At 35.1% G+C, this 23,869-nt stretch overlaps 1 protein-coding gene across 11 annotated transcripts in view; it reads right to left on the bottom strand.

Moving 5' to 3' along the window:
- The window catches only part of PRKACB (protein kinase cAMP-activated catalytic subunit beta), a 125,493-nt gene that overhangs the window by 31,247 nt on the left and 70,377 nt on the right, over positions 1-23,869 (bottom strand). For 3 of the 11 annotated variants that reach the window (XM_080656905.1, XM_080656899.1, XM_080656907.1), the window contains exons 2-3: positions 7,458-7,519; positions 5,164-5,292 (exon numbers count right to left, since the gene is read on the bottom strand). In XM_080656905.1, coding sequence (XP_080513031.1) covers positions 5,164-5,292; positions 7,458-7,519 — 191 coding nt within the window. Of the gene's footprint in view, positions 1-5,163; positions 5,293-7,457; positions 7,520-11,465; positions 11,534-12,517; positions 12,542-14,143; positions 14,168-23,390; positions 23,758-23,869 lie in introns of those variants that run through there. The other 8 variants (XM_080656902.1, XM_080656903.1, XM_080656909.1 and 5 more) reach the window with 7 other exon arrangements.

Genomic DNA, 23,869 nt, shown 5'->3' with positions numbered 1-23,869 from the left:
ATTTAGGATTAATCAAGCTTTCTCTGGGTTGTCTACTCAATCATGTACATAGCAGAGGACAGCAACTTATCTTAACATCAAGAAGACTGATTCTTCCCTACATGTGATTCTATTTTTAATTTAAGGTATCTTTAGGGAGATAGAAATAACTATTTTGCATGTGTGTAAATCATGTGTGATAGAGGCTTATGTGGGCTAATAATAGAATTCAAGAAGTTGAACATGGATAAGAAAGGCAATTAAAGATATCACCCAGTAATTAGTATATAAAATTATAGTATAAAAATAATTAACTATAAGTCAGAAGATTTGTGTTCTAATCTAGGTCTTCTATTCAACCAGTTTTGTGACTGTGGAAATGTTATTTTAATTCTTAGAATATCAGGGTTTTTAAAAATCTTTAACACGAAGTGGTTGGATCACCACTGTCAACATTCTAACTAGTTACAGAACCAATTAGTCCATTCTTATCATGATAAACTATATAACACTACCTGGAGAATTAGTATTGCTTTGTGCTTACTATTTTTATATATATATATATATATATATATATATATATATATATATATATATTTTTTTTTTTTTTTTTCTTCAGTTTCAGGTTCACAGTAGAACTGAGTGGAGGGTACAGAGACTTCCCATATACCTCCTTCCTCCATACTTGCATAGCCTCCCATGATCAACATTCCCCACCAGAATGGTAAACCTATTATACTCAGTGAACCAACACTGATGCATAGTTTACATTAGGGTTCACTCTTGGTATTCTACATCTGTGGATTTGGACAAATGTATATCGACAGGTATCCACCATTATAATGTCATACAGAGTAGTTTCACTGCCCTAAAAACCCTCTGTATGCCACCTATTCATCCTTCCTTCCCTATAACCCCTGGCAATCACTGATCTTTTGATTGTCTCCATAGTTTTGCCTTTTCCAGAAAGTCATATAGTTGGAATCATACAGTATGTAGCCTTTCAGATTGGCTCCTTTAACTAAATTATATGCATTTCTGTTTCCTCCATGTCTTTTCATGGCTTGATAGTTCATTTCTTTTTAGCGCTGAATAACACTCCATTGTCTGAGTGTACCACAGTGTTTACTTTTGTATATTATGATATAGTAGGTTTTTTAGTTAGGCACAGACACTGTGTTACCTTATGAAATAGGTAATAAAATCTGCAACAGAGAGGCTTTCTGCGTTACAGCCCTAAGTCAACTATGCCTATATGGGGCATAACAATTAAATAGACACAAAGACGAGAGAGTGTTCGCCTTCATGTTGCATAAAATCTGTCTGGAAGTACGATGCATGAATACGTGAATAACAATACAGAACTGCCAAATGAGAGTTATATATAGTGTTCAGAGGGGAAAATATACAAAGGTAAGTAAGTCTGAATGCCAGTCCATTGGGCTAGAGCTTAGGACAGTACCTCTCAAACTTTGGTAATGAAGTATCCCTAAAAGGCAGAGAAAAATTAACAAGTACCCCTAGGGGTTTTGTCCATGTTTTATTTCAAAATTCATATATCATGTTTACTTCCTAATATTTCTGGTGGTTTAAATACATATATTTAAAAGCATTTAAAAATGATTGTCAGCGATTTTTTTTTTTAGCCAAGTACTTGAGGAGTTTTTAATAAGGAAGATAGGTCGTATTTCATCACATACTCCCCTACCCGACCCAGCATAGCACCATATACTTCTGTGGGTCCAGTTTCCATCAGAGAAGTAGACTACAGAGGACATGTAGGTGAAGAGTGAAAAGTAAGACTGGAGTGGAGTTAGGAAGAAAATTATGAAGGCTTTGAAAGTAGGCTGCAGAGTTCTAACGATAGGAAGCCTTCTGAGTGAGATGATATGATACAATAAGAAAAATTTGTTGACAATGAAGAAGGTAAATTAGTAGAAGGTGAAAACTGATACTGTGGAAATTAAGATGTTATTGTGAAAGTCCAGTTAATATTAGTGAGGGACCAAGTAGGTGGTGGCAGAAAAGCTTTCAGGGATAACGAAGACATTTGAAAGGAAAAGTTAACATGGAGTGTAAGAATAGAAATCAGACAAGCCCTGGTCAACCTCTTGGTTCTCTCACTAGCTGTTTGACTTTGAAAAGATTACTTAAACAGAGAGGTTCTTGGCTTAAAGGGGAGATGAATGTCACACAATGTTGTGAAGATTCACTGATATAATAAATGTAAAGTGACTTGTAATGCTTGACACATAATATGGGATAAAGAAGTGGGATTTCCTTAATCCATTGTGAGCCGTAAGTGTCTATAGACGGAAGCGGCGGACCTTCCCCACACGCCACGCATGTCTACAGCCGCAAACCTCGTGTATCCACTCCGGTCGCCCAATTTTAAAATCAGACTTGTGAGTGACATCTCTGCGTTTGTAAAGAAAGTTATGGTAACTTAAGTTCGTAAATATCCCAGCGCATATGTAAGAAATGGGGTGGTTTCCGTTTTGGATGAGTGGCAGTTAACTGGTTAATTTCTGTGCTGATTTATTCTCCTCACCCCATACACCCTAAGATAGGAGAAGTCAAAAAGAATTAACTGAAAGACCTCAGACTTTATGAACAAAAAAGGTTATTATGGAGTGTTATTTTGTTACTTAGTTTTAGCAAATTAAAGTAAATAAACTTGAAAAAACAACAACAGAATATAAAGTCTTTGTAATAAGTCTGAATAGATCCAGAACAATGCCATAGAGCAGTGGTCGGCAAACTCATTAGTCAACAAGCCAAATAACAACTGTACAACGATTGAAATTTCTTTTGAGAGGCAAATTTTTTAAACTTAAACTTCTTCTAACGCCACTTCTTCAAAATAGACTCGTCCAGGACGTGGTATTTTGTGGAAAAGCCACACTCAAGGGGCCAAAGAGCCACATGTGGCTCGCGAGCCGCAGTTTGCCGACCACTGCCATAGAGCAACGATTTTCAACCTCTCATGGCACACATAAACTAATTACTAAAGTTCGGCACACTAAAAAACATTTTTTGCGGATTTGACAAAAAATGTATAATTTTGAATCATTCACACTGGACAGTTATTGTTGTGTTGGCTGTGATCATTATTTTATTTGACAATCTAAGGGAAAAGAGGTCAGCGCCCCTGATTAAAGAGGCAGGCACTGCATGTTTTAAAAATACTTGTGCATGCACACTGGTTGAAAATCGCTTCTGTAGAGAAATGACTTAAAATGGCAGCTACTCTTCTGGGAAATACTCTTTCACCACGATTTATTCCCAAGGTAGCTTTCTTAGTAACTCACTTAACAAGTCACTGTCTTACAAATTATTTTAAAGAGTAAAAATATGTTTTGTAATCCTTTTAATATTTTATGACTAAAGCACATCTTGTTAATTCCTTAAGGAAGATAACATAAAATATTAGGGGCTATACAGATAATAACATTTTAATGACGGATTTAATAAAAATACAAATTCGAAGCATTTTGTTGTTGTTGTGCTACCAACAGAAGCGTACAAATCACGTGCCCTCTCTGAGACCCAATTATGTCATCCAGAAAATTAGGGGAAGCACTAGCTGCTCTCTAAGAGCTCCGTGCTCAGATTGTACAAATTAGAGCACAGGGCCCAGGGATGAGCTGAAGCTTGGATGAGAGAGCACTGGGCGAGTGTATAGAACACAAAAAAAGAGAAGGAATCATCCAGAGATTGGTAGACAGAAGGAAAAAATAATAAACAGAAAAAGGCACATAAAAAAAAAAAAAAGAGGTCAAAGAGGCAGGAGCATAATTAGAAAAGAATGGGGATCCAGAAATCCAAGGTCAAGACAGTTTTAAGGGAGTGGTCAACACGGTTGTAGACTCTAAAAATGTCACATAAGACAAGCAAAAAGAGTCCATTGGACTTGGTGATTAGGACACTGGATTGGTGACCCGTGGCAGAGACATCTTAGTGAAGTAGCAAGAGGTAAGAGATAAACAAGGAGGCAGCTAAATCATTGTGAGTTAAAGAATTAATAGGAAGTGAGTTAGGGATAGAGTGATTAAACTATTTTTTCCAAGAAGCATGCTTAGAAAAGTTTTGTGAGAGGGCAGTAGACAAAGATGCACAATTATGCCTGTGTGTGTAGGGGGGTGTATTTAATTTTAGAGAGACTTAATAAGCCATTACTCGTTTCATGTTAGAGGTTAGCTTTGTTTTTTGTTTTAAAGCAGAGATTGGATCAGAACCACAGACCAGTCTAGCGCTGTGCTGTCCAAAATGGTAGCCACTAGTCACATGTGGTTTTTTAACAGTGGAAATGTGGTGACCTGAATGGAGATGTATTGTAAATGTAAAATATACACCAGATTTTGAAGACTGGTATGCTTAAAATATCTCAGTAATTCTTTTTTAATCACATATTGCAGTGATAATGTCATGGATACATTGGACTAAACAGAATCTATTATTAATATTAATTTCAGCTATTGCTTTTTACTTTTTTAAAATGAAGCTAATAGAAAATTTTCTTACCTATATATTCCAGTAAGCCAAAATGTGATTACTAAGAAAATAGAAGCTTAATATTTAAAGCATGAAGAATTCAGGTATCCTGATTATTTATATATACCAATATGTAATAAACACTTAAACATTACTTTTAATTTTTAACTGAGATATAATTGACATAACATTATATTAGTTTCAAGTGTATAATGATTTGATTTTTAATAGCATAGAGGTTTTCAAGTTTTTACTGCTTTAATTGATAATTTTTAATTAAGCAAACTCAATCATCTTAAACAAGAGGGCTTCTACTGTCAATTAAAATGTCATAAAGTAAAATCACTAAATTTCTGTTACTTCAATTTAAGGATCAAATAATTTTTTCCTGTATTTTTCCACAGGCAGAATATAGTAGAGAAGCCTGTTCTTTACATGTTAAATTCAATATTTTGTTAGTAAACATACACATAACTATTATGTATAAATAATTATTGAAATAATGTTCTCCTATATACTAAAACTATAACTACGGTATCATACAGTCATAATAATAAGAATGACAATTAAATGCAACAATAAGATTCTTTGAAGGTGTCAATATTTAAGTCATTATATTGTATCTATTTAATAATGTAGCTGATCAAACTGAAGTTTACCCTTCAAGTAAATGACAACGAACACACTAACCTTCTGCTTATCTAAGATCTTCATGGCATAATACTGCTCAGTGGCTTTGTGTTTCACCAACATGACTCTTCCAAAGGAACCTGTTCCAAGGGTTTTTTTCCTTTCAAAATCCTCCAGCCCAGCATTATTCTACATATGCATAAAAAATAAAATAAGCTTTAAATTTAGAAATTCTCATAAGAATACTATGGCAACAACAATAGATTTAGTGACAATCAAAATCGATAATTTAATTTATTAACCATCCATTTAAAAATAATATGAAAAGCTATTGAAATTCCAAGTTATTGGTTCTATTTTCCCCTTTGAATAAAAAAAAGATTTAATATTTGAGAATTATATTGCAAAACAAAGCATAATAGTAATGGGAGGAAATAAGAGCTTCAGCTGAAATATTAAAGGCTATATTCCAATATATATTATTAGTATTGGACTTCTAATAAATTACTTTCATATTTTAATAATTACAAACTGACCAGAGGTACACTGACCAAGACAATCATGAAAGCCACAGTCTTAGTGCACTTGCAAATAACTGCAATGACTAGATAAGCTGAGGAAACAGAGTCCTTTCACTAGTTACCTCTAAAGAAAGCACCATTATAACTTCATTTCTATCTTTACAGGAGCTTATAGAACTAGAGAATAACAGCATGAGAGATTCTAATAGATTTCTCTCTGATGTTATAATGACCCAGTATTACCTAAAACAGTAACAATAGGAAAGAAGAGTTCCTCATGCCCACAAAGATAACCAAGAGTCAGAGTCCCAGAACAATAATCAGCCTCTTTTTCTCCTTGAATGGATGCTTTGTTATAAGCAAACATCTTTGTTTGGCTTTAACTATAGCATAGAAGCAAAGAATTGGAAGCATCAATCTATTGAATTTGTTGCTGTCACAACAAAATGAAAATTACTAGGAACAAATTATGTGCTAAATAGCAATAAATAGTAATTGCTGATCCATTTTTAATAGGTTTTCGTTACAAAGATCTCCATAAAAATCTTAGAAAAATTATTTCCAGCCTGTACAGTGTTGAGCTTGAGAAAGTTGAGATGAAATAGGATTCTTGCATAAGCAACTGAATCCACTGTAGCTGGATTTCGTCTCCGTTGAAAACTATATTTTCATTTCAGATTTATAATGATTTTACATTGCCATGAGATTCGATGTCAATGCAAAGAATACATTCTTCTAATTCTGACTGAATTACTTAAATTTATGAATTAACAAAAGGCCTGTGCACAAAATTCATGCAAGGGGCTTGGACCTCGCAGCCGTGGCACTCGCAGCCCCGGCTTCGTCCAGAAGGTAGTCCAGAAGGACATCTGGAAGGTTGTTCAGCTGTCTGGTCTAATTAGCATATTATGCTTTTACTATTATTATAGATATTTAATGTTTTGTTTTATCAACATAGATGGATTGAAATGTTTAATATTAGTTCCCAACTAAACAATGAAAATAGGCTTCATTAATAGACCACAGAACATCTTTTTTTGCTAGTCATTGCTTTTTATATAAAAATGCCATCTTCTTCAGCTCCTTAATGTTTCATGTTAGATAATGTCTAACTTTTATACCCACCAGAGGGATTTAAATTATAGGTCATACTCTAAATCTTGATAATGATGGCATCTTCATAAAACATCACATTTATTTAATAATAAATACTTTTTAGTGAAAAAATACTTGAAAAGATTTTTTTGTGCTAGGATAAAGGTTTTCAAAATTTAATCTACTATTAAAATTCATTACTTATATCTTCAAAAAGAGATTTTTTTATAAGTATAGATGACTTTTTATATAAAATTTTTAGGTCTCAGTTAAAAATCTAAAGTACTTAAATTATATAAAATTTACTCCATCAAAATGTTTATGAAAGAATCCCTGTGTTTGGTATGTTATCAACAGCCAAATGTTTGGGATTAAAAATTTAAAACTGTAGAACAGGATCCCTATTTTTGTAATTAATAAAAATATAAATATACTAGCATAGCATAGGCATAAATCAAAATTACTATATTCAAAAATATCGAGAGTTTGTAGTAGCTTGAAATTAGTACCAAAATTTATAATCAGGTATTATACTGGAAATTAGTTCCTTCTCCAATTTAAGTATACATAAAATTATTAATAAAACAATATTGTGGCAAAAATTCCCATGTTAACCCTACATTTATTAATGCTACATGTAAATTAAAATTTCTGGAAGCAGTAAATTATTTAGGCAAGAATCATGATTTTACTTAATAGGGAATTTTTAAATCATAGAAAAATTGAAATATTCCTTACCTGAGCAGGATTTTCCCATTTTTTTAAAAAGTCTTCTTTGGCTTTGGCTAGAAACTCTTTCACTAAAAAAAATAGAAAAAATATTTTTAAAAATTTGTCTTGTAACAACTTTCATATTACATATAAATATTTGTGCTTTAAAAACACACACATCAACTATGGTCACCATAAAACATGTATTTACAACATGATATACTAGAGAGCTATTCTGTTTCTCTAAATAGGAAACAAATATTTTCTCAAATTTCTAAAAATCTCTAATATCTTCCTATATGGAAATCACTTTGATAATTTCAAATCTAATAATAAAAGTCCTATTCCTGAAGACATACCCGGAAGTAATGTAAAAAGGTTAGGACAATCTAGAACAAAATACTAGTAAATAAACCAGGTGTGATAGTTTAAAGGTCTTTATACATCAGAACTGAAAACATCTGGAGAATTGAAACTTGTTGATTTGTGGAGTTTCAAATGTAATCGATTTTGACAAAGGGCTATTTTCAAGTATTGGAATTTATATTATTAGTTTTTTCTCTACCACAGACTAACACATAAAGAATACCCACAAAGACGTAAAACAAAACAGAACAAGCCACCACAAACAACCAAAAAACCCAAAGAGCTTAAAAATCTCATTCAAACTTTGGAGCAAAACTAGATGTCTGAATGACTAATTTCAAATGTACATGAAGTAAAACAATTCAAAACCAGATGCTTATGTAGTGATTAATAGTCACATTATTTTATAGAGCTGTGGTTTGAAGTTTTAGATTTGTTAAATGATAATTTAAGAAGATTACTCGTTTTCATTATCTTTCCACAAAGTTACTAGCAATGATTTCTGTTTACAACCAACTTAATGTGTTTAAAAAGAAATAATAGAAAAAAATTCCAGAGAGGTAAAAAGGCATAAACGATACGCATTCTTGTTCCTAGTTAGGTATGCAAGCAAAACCTGACTGTACAAGAAAAAATTATTTTAGTCTTTTGTTCAGAAAGCTTCCAATATTTCTCTGACACGTGAATCTATAAATAAAGAAGAAAATAGCAGAAAAAAGTATTTAAATAATGTTCAAGTAGTAAAAGGCTATGCAAACTGAACAAAGAGTGGCACACTGGCATTTATTTCAGATATACTACAGTGCTGATGATGATAGTGGTGGGTGATGAGGATGATAAGGAAAAGGCAGAATTGAGAAGCTCACAACTTCTTGAATAAGATAATCCAATAAGGTATTAAAATGAGGCACTTTAAGGTACACACTATTACTGCCCCTTCTCCCCAGTGTAGTACCTTTCCCCAAACACTGCTACTAACCAAAAAGGCTATTGGCATTCTAAACCTTTTGAGATTTCAAAATGGGATGACAGGTACCAAGAGCAGACATTATTTTACTAGTTTATATAAGCTGTCATTTGTATTTTGCTGTTAAAACACTTTCAAAATACCTATTTTAGAAAGTTTGAGAGAAATAATTTTTAAAATTAGAATTTTCTCATTGTATGAAAATCTCACCCACCAAAATAATGAATCAAACAAATTGAATGTAATTATGCAAATTGATCTAATTCCCCCCCCCCCACCACCACACCAAGGGGGTGGGTGGGTTTGGGGTGGAAAATTACATTTTCTTTGAGTTTAGGATGGTTGGAGTCATCCTAATTCTAAAAGTTAATGCACTAGTTACAACTGGTGTTATAAGTAAGATTGCGGGGGGTGGGGGGTGCACGTGGATGGAGCAGACATATCTGCACATGGCACTGACTTGGCAATGACAGCTATAAAATAAAGAAAGAACGTAATTTATTGCTAAATGCAACTGTAGTTTTTAAGAAACAACTTGTGATTCCCAAAATATAACTGATTAGTTTCTTGAAAAATATTTTTAGTTATCTTCTATTTATAGAACTTGCACATCAAGTTGCAGTACAAACTCTCCAGATGCCTGACGGAGTGTAGATAATTGGAAGACAAGGAAGAGAATCAGAGTAAGAAAAAAACAATCCCTAGATCCTGTTCCAGCTTGTCCGGTCACTTACTGCTAAGTGGATCTGGAGTTAAGAAAACCTAACTGGTCAAAGGAGAAACAAAGCAGTATTGGCCAAAGATGGTAAATTGAAAGAAAATTTCCTTCTCCCTGCTCGGTGAATGAGCTAGAGCAGTGGTCGGCAAACTCATTAGTCAACAGAGAGGCAAACCGCGGCTTGTGAGCCGCATGTGGCTTGCGAGCTGCAGTTTGCCGACCACTGAGCTAAAGGAAAAACTTCTGCTGCTACTTTATTTTATTCACTAAGAGGATATTCAGGAAATTCTTTGACATATTCTTAGTTGACTGATCAGTGGCACTACAGAAAGTAAATAATAGTTTTCATAAAGATCTTATATAAAATCATCAGGAATGTGTATGAATCAACAATATTAAATTTGGGGAATTATTTCAATAACTAGATTCCCTTTTAGAGTAAAGGATAAGCACTAACTATAAAGTCACTAAAGAGTTCCATGAGGAAAACTCGGTTCCTGAAGCACTTTTGGTCACATCCTATCTAATAAGAGTAATATGAAAATTGACCATCACTCCAACACACAAGATGGCTGCCCCATGTGGTCAAAGATCCTGCCCCCATGTGGACACAAGATGGCCACCACAAGATGGCCAGCAAGGGAGGGCAGTTGGGAGGGACCAGGCCTGTAAGGGAGGGCAGTTGGGGGCGATCATACCTGCAGGGGAGGGCAGTTAGGGGTGACCAGGCCAGCAGAGGAGGGAAGTTGTGGGCGATCAGGCCTGCAGGGAAGGACAGTTGGGGGGGACCCAGGACTACAGGGGAGGGCAGTTGGGAGGGACCAGGCCTGCAGGGGAGGGCACTTAGGGGTGACCAAGCCTGCAGGGGAGGGCAGTTAGGGGTGACCAGGCCTGCAGGGGAGGGCAGTTAGGGGCAATCAGGTTGGCAGGGGAGCAGTTAGGCATCAATGAGGCTGGCAGGGGAGTAGTTAGGGGGTGATCAGGCTGGCAGGCAGAAGTAGTTAGGGGCAATCAGGAAGGCAAGCAGGCGAGCAGTTGGGAGCCAGCAGTCCTGGATTGTGAGAGGGATGTCCGACTGTCTGTCGGACATCCCTCAAGGGGTCCCAGATTGGAGAGGTTGCAGGCTGGGCTGAGGGACAACCCCCTCCATGCACGAATTTCATGCACCGGGCCTCTAGTAAGTATACATAAACACATAAAATCTCTAGTTTACATGTGCACTATTTACACACAAAGATGAACATAGTTAACTCTTTGTAAAAATATCAGTAAACCAAACTACACATCTTATAAATACAGACACCAAACATAAAGTATTTCACAACATGCCAGATTATGAACAACTCTAACACACTAGGCAGTCCAGAACCACATGTATTGGCTTGAATTTTATTCTTTTTAGACAGTGGTAAATTTAAATTTCTAAATGCTTTTCTTTGGTTAGTTTTAAAATTTATATCCATGGATATAAGGTAGTGACAGCTAATTAAGAGAATAAATGGTGCAAGAGACAGCCAAATTCAAACCCCACAGCAGAGTTCCCTATAAAGCATAAACGTTCTCAATGTTTTGGGTTTCTTGTTTCTAATATATAATCTATGCCTACATTTTACCATTTAAGCCATTGTGATATCCTGAAGCAGCCACCAGCTTTGGAGCGTGGTGCATCTGAATGAAGATGTTGGCTCTAATACTTCTCAGCTACAGGATCATGGGTACCTATCTACAAAGCATCGAACAATGATTAGGGAGAAAATATCTCAAGGAAGGATCTTTCTGCAAATACATTTTGTCCTGTACTGATTTATAATGTAGCAAACTAGGTCCATACTACAAACATAAGAAGGACTCTCCACATATTAACTTAATTTCTTCTCAGAAGTGTACATTTCAATTATATTTATTTTCCAAATAAACGTATTTTGTCTTCAGTTTGTGTTATTGCAAGCGTCTATCACATTGCATTCTGAAGAAATCAGCCTACCAAAGGAATCTTTCTGTCACTCAGGGTTGGTGTGTAGGAATGTTACCCACATTCGCGAGATGAAGCAGCTAGAAACAAAGTGCCAGTTTTTATGCGTTTCCACAAGAACATGAACATACTCCATTCTTATCACCCTCAAAATATCTCTGTATATGTTTATACACAGGACACAGTATAAAAATTATATTACAAAGTTCATTTTAAACATTAGGAAATTTGTTAAAAATTCAAATATTGCATATCTTTATTGCATGATATTCAGATACATGACATTCATGTATAATCTTATACAATGAATAAGAGTGCTTTATTAATTATGCTTAGTAAACTTATTAGGTGTTTTGGGGTTCTGTGCTAAATAAACCATATTACTGCTTATATAAAAGGAGCACGTTGCTAGTTATAGTATGCCATTCTCCAATGCTTAAAAGAGACGATCATTCGTGTTTTGTAAGAAGAGTTTAAAAATTACTATACAGATTACAACCACTCCAGATGTTGAGTTCTCCAGTCTCTTTGTAATAAGATAAATGCCACCTGCATCTTTTACATCTCATTATAATAAAAGCATGGCATTATTTAAATTTTATAATGGATGTCAGAAAAATAGAAGGGACACAAACAGAAAATAGAACAAAATAGATTATAAACTTTCTAGGATAAATACCCAATTAAGTGCCAGCAGTTTTTTACTCAAAATGTATAACTTATAACAGTATATTCTTTCAAAAACCATTCGTTAACCTAGGTTATCTAATTTAAGTGGTGTGTATTAATCTGTGTTCTGCTACACTGTCAACTCCCACTGCCTCACAGTGCTATATTTGTTGTTTCTAAAATACCACTAAAAAACTGCAATATAAATCATTTCTATAAGTAAAACAAACATAAAGCTAAATAAACCATTTCCTTCATTAACTGAAATGTTTTATTAACTCAGTATGCTTTATAAAAATATAACTTTATGAGGAGCACAACAACTTGTAAAGAAACATGTAAAAAGCTCTAAAGGTAACTTTATTATTATTATTAAAAAGTATTTAGTTGCCTACCAGATACTTCTGGAGAAGAGCAAGCTTGTATCCAAAAAAAATAAATTAAACAATGATTAAATGACACACATAAAAACAGCATAGTAGCATGAAATCATCTATACACATTTTCCCAGAATATTATTATACAGAAATAAAACAATAATGTAGAAACTCAATTATTTGGCTAAATACATTCAGATAGGACATTTTCAAATTAAATGGTAAAGAAGTAAAATCAATAATTACTGTTTAGTGCCCAAATCAATACCATTCTAATTCTTCTTAAAACTACTAGCAAAACCTTTAACTCCTCATAGTAATGATGCTAATAATACTAAGTAACATATATCGAAATACATATCCTATAACTATTGCAATACCATCTCTGGACTTCATTATTTATTCAAAACTTTACTGAGGAAAGATACTCTGAATTTTAACACTTAAACTCCCTTCTGAAAGGCATTAGTGTCGTTCAGGAATTTTACTCCCTTGGTGCTGGTTTAACAATCTTTTCAGCAACATGTATTGAGCACTGGTTAGTGGTGCCAGAAACTGAGCTAGACTCTGGGAACACTACAAAGAATAAATGCATCTCCACTATTTAAGGAGATGAGAAGCTGATGGGGAGATAGAACCATTATCCTGGAATGTGACAAGGACAACTAAGAAAATTATAAGATGCTATGCAAGCTTGAAAGAGGAAATTCTTGGGTAGTAAAGGTAAGGCAAAATAGAGGACACAGCATTTGTGCTAAATCTTGAAGGACAGTTTCTTTGGCATATGAGCTGACAAAGAAGACATTCCAGGCTGGGATGCTCTTGTATAAAAGGCTTAGAGGAAGAAGCATGGTTTATCCAGTAAATGGCGACCGACTTGTAATAGGTGCAGCCGAGGGTATAAGGCTACAGCAGCAGTGGGAGGTAAAGTGTATAGGCAAGCAGGTGTCCAGTCACGGAGGTAATTGTTTGCCATGGTGATGCTTGTATATGTGTGGGAAGGAACCGGAGTAAACAAAGTTATTCATAGTTGCTAGGGTCTATTTCTTCTGGGAAATAGGAAGCAAGATCACTTGCTAAGGAATAAGGGAGCCAGAATAAGGAGGGATAACTGGGGATTAGAGAACTGAATATTTTAAACCTTGATGACTATCTATGTAGTGAATAAAGGAGGGGGCTTATGGAAAGAGCAAGTGTTAGGTATTAAAGCAATTATATTGCTTAATAGTATGTTTTTTGTAATCATAGTTTATAGTTTTTTACTGAACAGATTATAATTCATGGGCTCTCTAATCACTTTATAATTAAATTATTTCATCCTTTACTTATCAGAAAGCACAGAACAGGATGGAAACTGAGATAAATTACCTATAAAAATACCAAGTTCTATCAACAAAGAACAGTACAATCCTTTCCAAAACCTCTGCAAAGTGAAATAGTTTGTTTTCTGTACCCCTACTTCAAACACCCACCTCTTTAGAGTTCTGTATTTGTTTTTCTAATACCCTCCCACACACATGCTACAATACAAATATTTTCAGTAAACTAAATATAAAACATTCTAGTTGTCACAACATTCCTCATAAAAACCAAACATATAGCAATCAAAGTAACAGAATTATTCTGTAAAAGGTGGTTTCCTACCAGATGCTTCTGATGATTTGCGTGCTTGATCAAAGAGAATAAATTAAACAGATAAATATCACATCCAATAACAGGCTCAAAAGAAGTTATCCATCCATATATGTTCATTAGTATATTTACACATAGAAATAGAATGAAAAATACTTGAGCATACAAATTCAGAAGTGTTTTATATAAGTATTACAACACATTCTCTGTATGTATATATATTGGTATGTTTGTATATACACATATATGTACATATTTTTAACCAACAAAACCCAATTCTAGAAATGTGTTAATGAATTATCATATGCTACTCCTTTAATCTGAAGAGTAATTGTATTCACTTTGCTGAAGGGACACTTTATTTGCTTCACCATATTCAAACATGTTCATTGAAAGCAAATTCACTGTAGCCTTAAAAATGATATTGGGTACAAAGACCTTTAATTGCTGTAAATGAATTTGTGCAGTTGAGTGGACAGGACCATGCCCACTTTTGTAGTTGAAGATATCAAGAAGTCGTGCACCAAGCCACAAATAAGTGCTTGGAAATTGAACAAGCAATAAAAGCTACATTTCCTATTGTGACATTTATCTTACTTTACTCTCCTCTTCTTATGCTCTTTTTAATTGATTCTTTATCAAGTCTTATTTACAAGTGAAGAACATAACTGACTAACTTTCAGTAAACTGTAAAAAAATATAAAAACTTTTGGTGAAACATCTATTTAAATGATCAAATTATAAAAAGAAACACATTAACCCAACTAGTGTCTACACAGATGGATATACTAGGAATCCACAGCGTACTATACACAACTAATTACATGTACTTGCTTTCTCTCCCAACTCGCTCTCTATTAGAGATGCTGCGGATTTTTTAGGCCATCCAAACCATGTTTGATTGGTGATGTTCCCTATAGGATTTTGTAATAAAAACTTAAACTAAAAAGATAGTCATAAAATTAATGACCCAGGCAATCTTTGAAATTTTCTTTGAAATGCACTTTACTTCCATAATTGTTCACTGAGGCGTTTTCTCAGAGGAATATCATATGTGCTAAAGATTTTCCCTTTGATTCTTAATATTCTGTCTTGTTGGCAGGCTGTATAGAGCTAGGAGTGGATCCCTACATGATAGGGTATATACATTTTCCACTTAACTAGATGGTAATTGCCACCATATCCTTGGTGCTCCATATCCTCACAACATGTCCAACTTTCTAATTTTTGCTAATCTAATGGTTATTAAATCATATCTTCTTGTTAAAGATTAGGTAAATATCTTAAGTTTTCTTTTTAAAATAGATTTTTATTCGTTTCAGAGAAGAAGGGAGAGGGAGTGAGAGATTGAAACATCATTGATGAGAATCATTGATCGGCTACCTCCTGCACGCACCCTCCTGGGGATCTAGCCTGCAACCCAGGCATGTTCCCTGACCAGGAATCAAACCATGACCTCTTGGTTCATAAAGTCTTATTACTCTTTTATTAGATTCATGATATATTCATAGGTTCTTAGAGCTTTGGTTGATACTGTAAAAGGGAGATTTTTAAAAATTACTGTTTCTGTTTGTTGCTGATGTGTAGTACACTGTTGATGCTTATATATTGATCTTATATCTGACAATGCTACCAGAATGTTATCTATATATACAAAAGCCTAAGTGACCATCACAACCGAACGGATGACCGAACAGGCTGCATGGGGCGACTAGGCCAGCAAGGGGGTGAGTGAGGGGCGACCAAACGACTGAGCAGCAGGCTGCGTGGGGCGACCCGACTGGCAGGGAGGTTAGTGAGGGGGGACCAAAAGACTGAGCAGCAGGCTGCATGGGGCGACCAGGCCGGCAGGGGGGTTAGTGAGGGGCAACCAAACGACCAAACAGCAGATTGCATGGGGTGACCAGGCCCACAGCGGGGGCAGTTGGGGGCAACCAGGCCGGCAGGTGGGGGTCAGTGAGGGGTGACCAGGCCGGCAGAGGAGGGCAGTTGGGGGCAACTAGGCCGGCAGGGGGGAAGTTGGGGGTGACCAGGCCAGCAGGAGGGGGCAGTTAGGGCCGATCAGGCAGGCAGGCAGGTGAGCAGTTAGGAGCCAGTGGCCCTGGATTGTGAGAAGGATGTCCGATCAGGCAGGCAGGGCCGATCAGGCAGGCAGGCAGGTGAGCAGTTAGGAGCCAGTGGCCCTGGATTGTGAGAAGGATGTCTGATCAGGCAGGCAGGGCCGATCAGGCAGGCAGGCAGGTGAGCAGTTAGGAGCCAGTGGTCCTGGATTGTGAGCTTCTGCCTGGCAGTCGGACATCCCCCGAGGGGTCCTGGATTGGAGAAGGTGCATGGTGGGCTGAGGGCACCCCCCCCCTGCATGAATTTCGTGCACCGGGCCTCTAGTTAATTATAAAATAACATTCATATGTTCTCTTGAATTTTCTATATAGACAATCACATATCACTTGTAAGTAATGACAATTTTGTTCCCCGTCTTTTTCTTGTGTTAATGTACAGGTTATGGCTATCACTACAGAAACAGACAATGAGCATTCTTTTCCTATTTCCAACTTCAGAGAAAATGTTTCTAATTTTCTTTTTTCACACTTTACTTGTAAAGCTATACTAGAGTTAAATAAGTTTAAGAATATCTTCTTGTTTTCAATTTTTTGGAAGATTTTGTACAAGATTGAAATTTTTTTTCTTTGGCTATTTCCCAGAATTGGATTGTAAAACAGTCCAGTCCTAATTTTAATAAGCCTGAGTAAGGCTTTTAACTGATTACATCTTAAATGGGTACAGTTCTAATCAGTTATTTTAAGTCCTTTCCATGAACTGACCTTTGGCTCTCATTTGTCTTTATTTCCTATTCCACTGATTTTTGCTAATGTCTTTGTTAAATATTTTCTTTTTTTGATTAACTACACTGTGCTTTTTATTTTTTGTTTACTTAAATACTTACATTGCATCATGAATATCTTTCTCCTTGCCTAATATAAGCATTAAAATTTTTCACTCAAAAAATTTTTGTCTCTAAATCCATTTTAGCTGCACCCTAAAAGTTGTTTTTTTTTTAAATATATTTTATTGATTTTTTACAGAGAGGAAGGAAGAGTGATAGATAGTCAGAAACATCGATGAGAGAGAAACATCGACCAGCTGCCTCCTGCACACCTCCCACTGGGGATGTGCCCGCAACCAAGTTACATGCCCTTGACCGGAATCGAACCTGGGACCTTTCAGTCCGCAGGCTGACGCTCTATCCACTGAGCCAAACCGGTTTTGGCACCCTAAAAGTTTTGATGCATAGTTGAATTTTAAATTTATATTGAGTTAATTCTTGGCCTATGAGTTATTTGAACTTTTAAAATTCAGAGATATAATATTTGTGTGTTTATTTGTTTAATTAGTCTTTTATTATTCATTAAACTTAATTGCTTTATGGTCAGATACCATGGCCTAATATATCTATTCTGTAAAATATTTTTAATTTTTTTAGTTGTACTATCAATTTTGTAAGTGTTCTATATATTTCTGTGTATTCTCCAATTACTGGATGAGAATTCTCTCTACAAATATCTATAAATCTTATAGTTATAATTTCTTTCTCTAAATGGGTCCATTTGTGTTATATATTTTGAATCTCTGTTAAGAGGTGCATACAATTTTTTCTCTTAATTTATATTTTTTATGTGATTATTCATTTTAAATGGTAATCTGTGTGTAACAGTTCTACTCTCTGATATTCCTGAGAGGGTCTGATCCAGTTGAATCTGCTGAATATAATCTGTGTGTGTGTGTGTGTGTGTGTGTGTGTGTGTGTGTGTGTGTATCTTTTGATTTGGGATTGTGAACTCAAAATCCAGTGGGTCTTTCCCCACTCCCGCCCCGCCCCCCGCCCCAAATATATCTTTATTGATTTCATAGAGGAAAGGAGAAGGAAAGAGAGATAGAAACATCAATGATGAGAGAGAATCATTGATTGGTTGCCTCCTGCACGTCCCACACTGGGGATGGAGCCCACAACCCGGGCATGTGCCCTACCAGGAATCGAACTGTGATCTCCTGGTTCATAGGCTGAGGCTCAACCACTGAGCCATGATGGTCAGGCTCCAGGGGGGCTTTTATCTGAGAAACCTGCAGGGCTTGACGAGAAGATGTTTTGTATTAGCTTCTGCCTGGGACTGTTGTAATAATGTATTTTATCTCAGCAATTTTCAACTGCTATTGTGTGTGTGCTGCAAGAATTTTTAAATCATGCAATACATGATTATTTAGTTAGGGGCACCGACCTCTTTTCCTTTAGATTGTCAAATTAAAAAATGGCCATAGCCAATACAACAATAGCCACCTGGTGTGAATGAATCAAAATTATACCTTTTTTTCTTTTTGTCAGATCAGCAAAAAAACATTTTTTTGGTGTGCTGAAGAATTTTAATAATTAGTTTAGTGTACCACTGGATGAAAAAGGTTGAAAATCACTGCTTTATAGTATTGGCAATTCTGGACCACACAATTAATATAGATTAAAACCTTAAATCTACCGGAGGAGAGGCAATTGATCACAAACTCTCAGGACAGGCATCCCACACACATGAATGCACACCCCTCCCCTGTCCCTAGGAAGCCAAGCCAAGAAATACAAGCTTCCTCATTTTCTCCCAGGGTCAGCAGAGTGGTTTTAATTTCTAATCTATTCTCTTACTGAGGCTGTAATCCTTTGAGGATCCTAGCTTTATATAAGAAATCCCACGTTGCATGGATCAAAGAAATTTGTTTTCTGTCTCTGTGAGGCCATTTAGCACCAAAGCCCTTTGGTTACCAAGGTATGAAAATCTCCTTGGAGTGGTCAGGTATGCTCCCTCTTACAGTTCTGGTTTTCACCTACCATTTCACTTTTTGCACACTGGGTGTTTCTATTATATTCTTGTAAGTTCAAGTATTCATTGCTTGCTTTATTTTATTCAGCATTTCTAGGTGCTATTGGATCCATTAATTTTTGCTCTAGAAGGATTTTCTAATTATCAAGTCTCCAATTTTGGGATTTCTTTTTCTGTATAAGAGAAACTTTGTGTTAAGTATACGAGACAAAGAGACTTGAAAGTTTGTGACATTCATTTTTTTTTTTATTCTTGAAGTTCAAAACTTCCATCAGGATATAAAGCTGTTGGGTTTTTTTGTTGTTAATCATTGTCAAAACTCAATGAATTCTTTCAATCTACAAATTCAGGTTTTTCTTCAACTAAGAAGTTTTCCTAATCATATATATATATGATTTATCATTGCTTCTGTTCTGTTAGTCATTACCTGCTCTTTGGGAATGCTATTCACGCAATTCGTAGAGTTTCCTACTTTTATCCAACTTGACTTCCATCTCAAAATTTCTATCCTGTCCATTTCCCCTACATTCTGGTAGGTTTTATCAAGCTACTTCTTCACATCATTAATTTCCTTTCCTGCAGTGATTATTTCAATCTTTACTGCCTCTAATGCAGCTTTAGACTCTGCAAATGCCAGGTTCATTTTGTTATAACCTTACTTTGTATCATTATTGCTTCTTTTCTATTCATGCCTCCTAACCAGCTCTTTTCATTCTAGTTACTTGTGTTATATTCCATGTTCACTTGAAAATTTCAAGAATTCAACACAGATGCTAGCTGTAATTTCTTATTTTTAAATCCCGCCCCCCACAAATATTTTCTAAACATAACTTCAGTCTCTTCCTACGAAGGTTGTGATTTTATCCTTTAATGATGCACAATCTCTTTTTATAGGCTCCATGCTGTTGCTTTTCTTGTTTATTCATTCATAAACAATGAGAAGCCTTTCAGAACTTTCAAATGTCCCCCAAGTAAGGTGGATCCTCTCATCTCCTACTCAGGCGTGTCAGAAGCAACTTCTCAGATCTGTTAGTTGACACATATTTACATTATCAGTTAAATAATCCAGTGACTTTCCGAAGTGGTAATGCAGGCAGGACTATAGGGTTTCTTACTAGGGGTGACATCACCACACTTCACAGAAGGGCCCTGTCACATCTGGAAGAAGAAAGGCCACTTTTTCAACTGAATAGCTAACAAATTTTTGGTTGTCCCACTGTAATTGTTTTAAATGAAAGTAATCAACATATTGGATCTGCCACTTATCTCCCTAACAGTCTTTCTTATAAGCCTCATCCCTCCAAGTTTGCGAGGATGAAACTACTATTTATTTCTTTTCCATGAAGCAAGCTACTCAAAGTAAAACTGCTAGTTAAACTTCGGTGTCTGTCTGATCATCAATCTGATACTGTACACTCCTGGGAAAGTTTCCTTCCTTAATTTCAGAACTGATGCACTGTTTTCCCCATTTTTGCGTTCTTTTATATTTAATAAAGATCTAGACAGGGGAATTAATTAAGTGCTTGTGCTCAAGTCTATAACTTTCTGTAAGTCTTTAAAATTAATGCCTTCTTTGGAGATTTGCTTTTAACTACAGGTGGACCAATCAGAGTTTTCATTTGGAATGTTGCTATAATGATACTATGTATGTTCTGATAAGCATATGAACCAAAAATTTTTTTAAATGGCTATTTTTATTGATAATGTTAAGAAGTGTTCAAATATGTAAAAATTGGTAATTTTTAGTCACTCATCTATTCTACGAGAATGTATGAGCTCATCACTGTGTTTGGGGCACTAGGGTAACTACTGGAAATACACCGATGAACATGGCACTCTTAAGAAGTTCAAAGGTTGGAGATTGGAAACTGACATGCTAATATATAATTTCATTACAATATAAAGAATTATTACAGTTTATAAGCTTGCTTTGGGAGTGCAGGGGGATCATCTAATTCTATAAAGTCGATGACATAGGCACTAAAAAGCACATGTGGTTTTCAGAATTTTTATGATATGATATAAATATGGAAAGGTAGCAAGAATAATACGTGATGTAGTGTAGTATGACTAGATCAGAATTTTATGAGATGCAAATAAAGCCAGAAGGGGAGGTCATGGGTCCTGCATGCCCTACTAAGGAGCTTAATCATTACCTGAGAGACAACAGGAGTAACTAAAAGTTTCGTGTTGGGTTAAGAAATGGCAGCACGGAAAATGGTCGGAAGGGATATAAAACGAAAGGCTGAGAGACAGTGAAGTAGTTCCTGCAGTAGAACTGAGAGACACAGAACCCTGATCTAAAAGCATTCCCAGTGTCAGTGAGATGAGAAAAAATGGATTTCCGAGCCCATTTCTGATGTAGATTCAGTAGAAATTAATGACCGTGTGCATGTTTGGGGGTTAAGAAACAAGTTAGGAATGACTATCAGGCTTCTGTTTTAAGCTCCTGCATAGACAGTGGGGTCATTAAGAAACATCAGAATCTATGAAAAGGGAGCAGATTTGGGATGAAGAGAATTCAGTTTTGAATTCAATGTTCAGGTAACGAATGAAAATGTGGGCATGGGTGAAATAATTCAGAGAGACCATAGCATTAAAAGAGGGACAAAGATTCCTAAGAAAACTAACACTTAGTAGGCAGGAAGGAGAAAGGGGATAGTTTTTTAAATAAAAGAGAGCACCACATGTACACAAGTACCAAATGTACAGCTCTAGACTTAGTATTTGCTTATTTCTACAAAGAAAACTACACTCCATTTGTAATTTTCCACATTTTGAAATAGCCCAACATTTAACCACTTATAACATGAGTAAAAATTGAACAATCCTGGAAAAATCAGGATGTCTATTTGTGATTGCTCTGATTCCTGTAGTAGAAGAGGCTACAAGGGCATGGCCATATGATCAAGTCTATCAAACAGTATCTGACTAATCCAGAGCTTTCTTGAAAGAGAAATAAAGTAGCAAAGAAGCAGCAACAATTCTCTTCAGCTAAAACCAACACTTCCAATTGTAAAACCTCTACAACACCACAGTGGTTATCTAAATATTCTGCTATAATCTGAATTTTCAAAGAGAAAACACACATTGGCCGGATTCAGAGAAATCTAATGTTTTAAGTATAACTAAGTGTATTCAGTTTTGATAACCATAGAAATCCTAAGGAATGTTAACATGTTGATTTTGTAATATTAGCCCAAATTTAAAACACTAGACCAGAAATAACTAGCAACTAACAGGATAATAACAATAACATTTAATTCTTAGTATTTTGCATGTAAAAATTTTCCTTTAATGAACAATATTATTCCATAAACAAATATATAACAGTGAGGATGAGGTTTATGTTATATTATAGCAGGATAAAAATATTTATTGGCAATAATGAGGTAATCTTCAGTTATGGAAGAGAGGTCCATCTATTTTGACTTATATCATCATACAGCAAAAATTTTACTTTCTCAGGTTCTGAATTCCAATTCCAAATCTTTTAAGTGCAAATTATAGACTGTTTTTAAAAAAACCCATATAACACTGCCTTTAAAAAAAATAGGATTCAAAGATTAACTTATAAATATCCTCTTTTTTTTTAGTAAGTACAAAAGATACTAATGAATTATGCTCTAAGCAAATATTTCTCACACTAACAACAGGATATCTATTTTTAGCTGCAGGTTTGGCTTAAAGTGAATGGCGTTCACCCTATGATAAACTGTAGTATATACTATAGTATATTTTCTCAAAAACCATTTTTTTGGAACATTTGAAAACATGTCATATTATAAAAACAAAATGAAACCAATTATCACAAGAGTACTTATTCTAACAAATTATTTTTCCCAAAACATTATTTCTGAAAAATTTTAACAAAGCTTCCAAAACCAAAATGTACATACTTGTTTTCACTAAATCTCTATTTCTCCATGAACTATACACAAAAGCAACCAATAAGTCAATAAAATGTTAGCAACATTTTATTCAAGATTAGTATTTTTTTATATAATTAAAAAGGAGCTAACAAAAATATTAGAATGACATAGCTAATAAAAAGAAAGTTTATCTTCAGGATCAGATACAAAAACATTCCTCTTATGTTTTCACTCACTAATTTATAACATAATTAATAGCAACAGTACCTAATAAATATAACAAATCAAACCTAAAGAAATCTAGGAACTGATTAGGTACATTGACTATTAACAGTATTAATTTTTACAGTTCTTAATGGATTTTTAAAGCAAATTAAGTATAATGCCTAAATGTAAAAGCATCACAGAAATTGTAATTCATTGTAGCTCCGGCTTTACAACTGCTCCTTTAAAATACATGTTTCCTCTTGTAATTAAATATTTTTTAAAAATACAAAGCTGCAGAGTCTCAGAGAGCATACTTACCACTCATGATGAAAACCAACCTTTCCAAAACATATTGCTCAAAACAACAATCCAGCAGCAAAGGGAGCTATGCTAATCTCTAGAGGTGGAAGCCGATGGTGTAAACACACACACTGGAACATGCAGCACACAGAAAATGAAAAGAGCTGTCTATTGTTTTAGAAAGAAAAGCACTGGAAGCAAAGCATAACCGCACAGCACGAGATAGCTATCACTAGCAAACATCAAATTAATGCCAACGATGCATCTAACTGGATTTAATTTCTTTCCAGCTAGTTATCCTAGCCTCTTTCATATACCACTAGAACAACTCAAAATGGCAGGGAGAAAATATTCGAACCAGGATGTATAAGATGTTCTCAATTATATCAGCATGAGTTGTTACCACGGCAACATTAGACCAGAATTATCGGTTCACATGTAACCAAGGAGTAGCTTTTCTAACGCTTTAATCAACCGAGACAAATACAATACTGTTT

This window comes from Plecotus auritus (genome assembly GCF_963455305.1).
Source record: "Plecotus auritus genome assembly, chromosome: 2".
In the NCBI taxonomy this organism is placed as follows: Eukaryota; Metazoa; Chordata; class Mammalia; order Chiroptera; family Vespertilionidae; genus Plecotus; species Plecotus auritus.
This window is presented reverse-complemented; position numbering and strand designations above follow the sequence as displayed.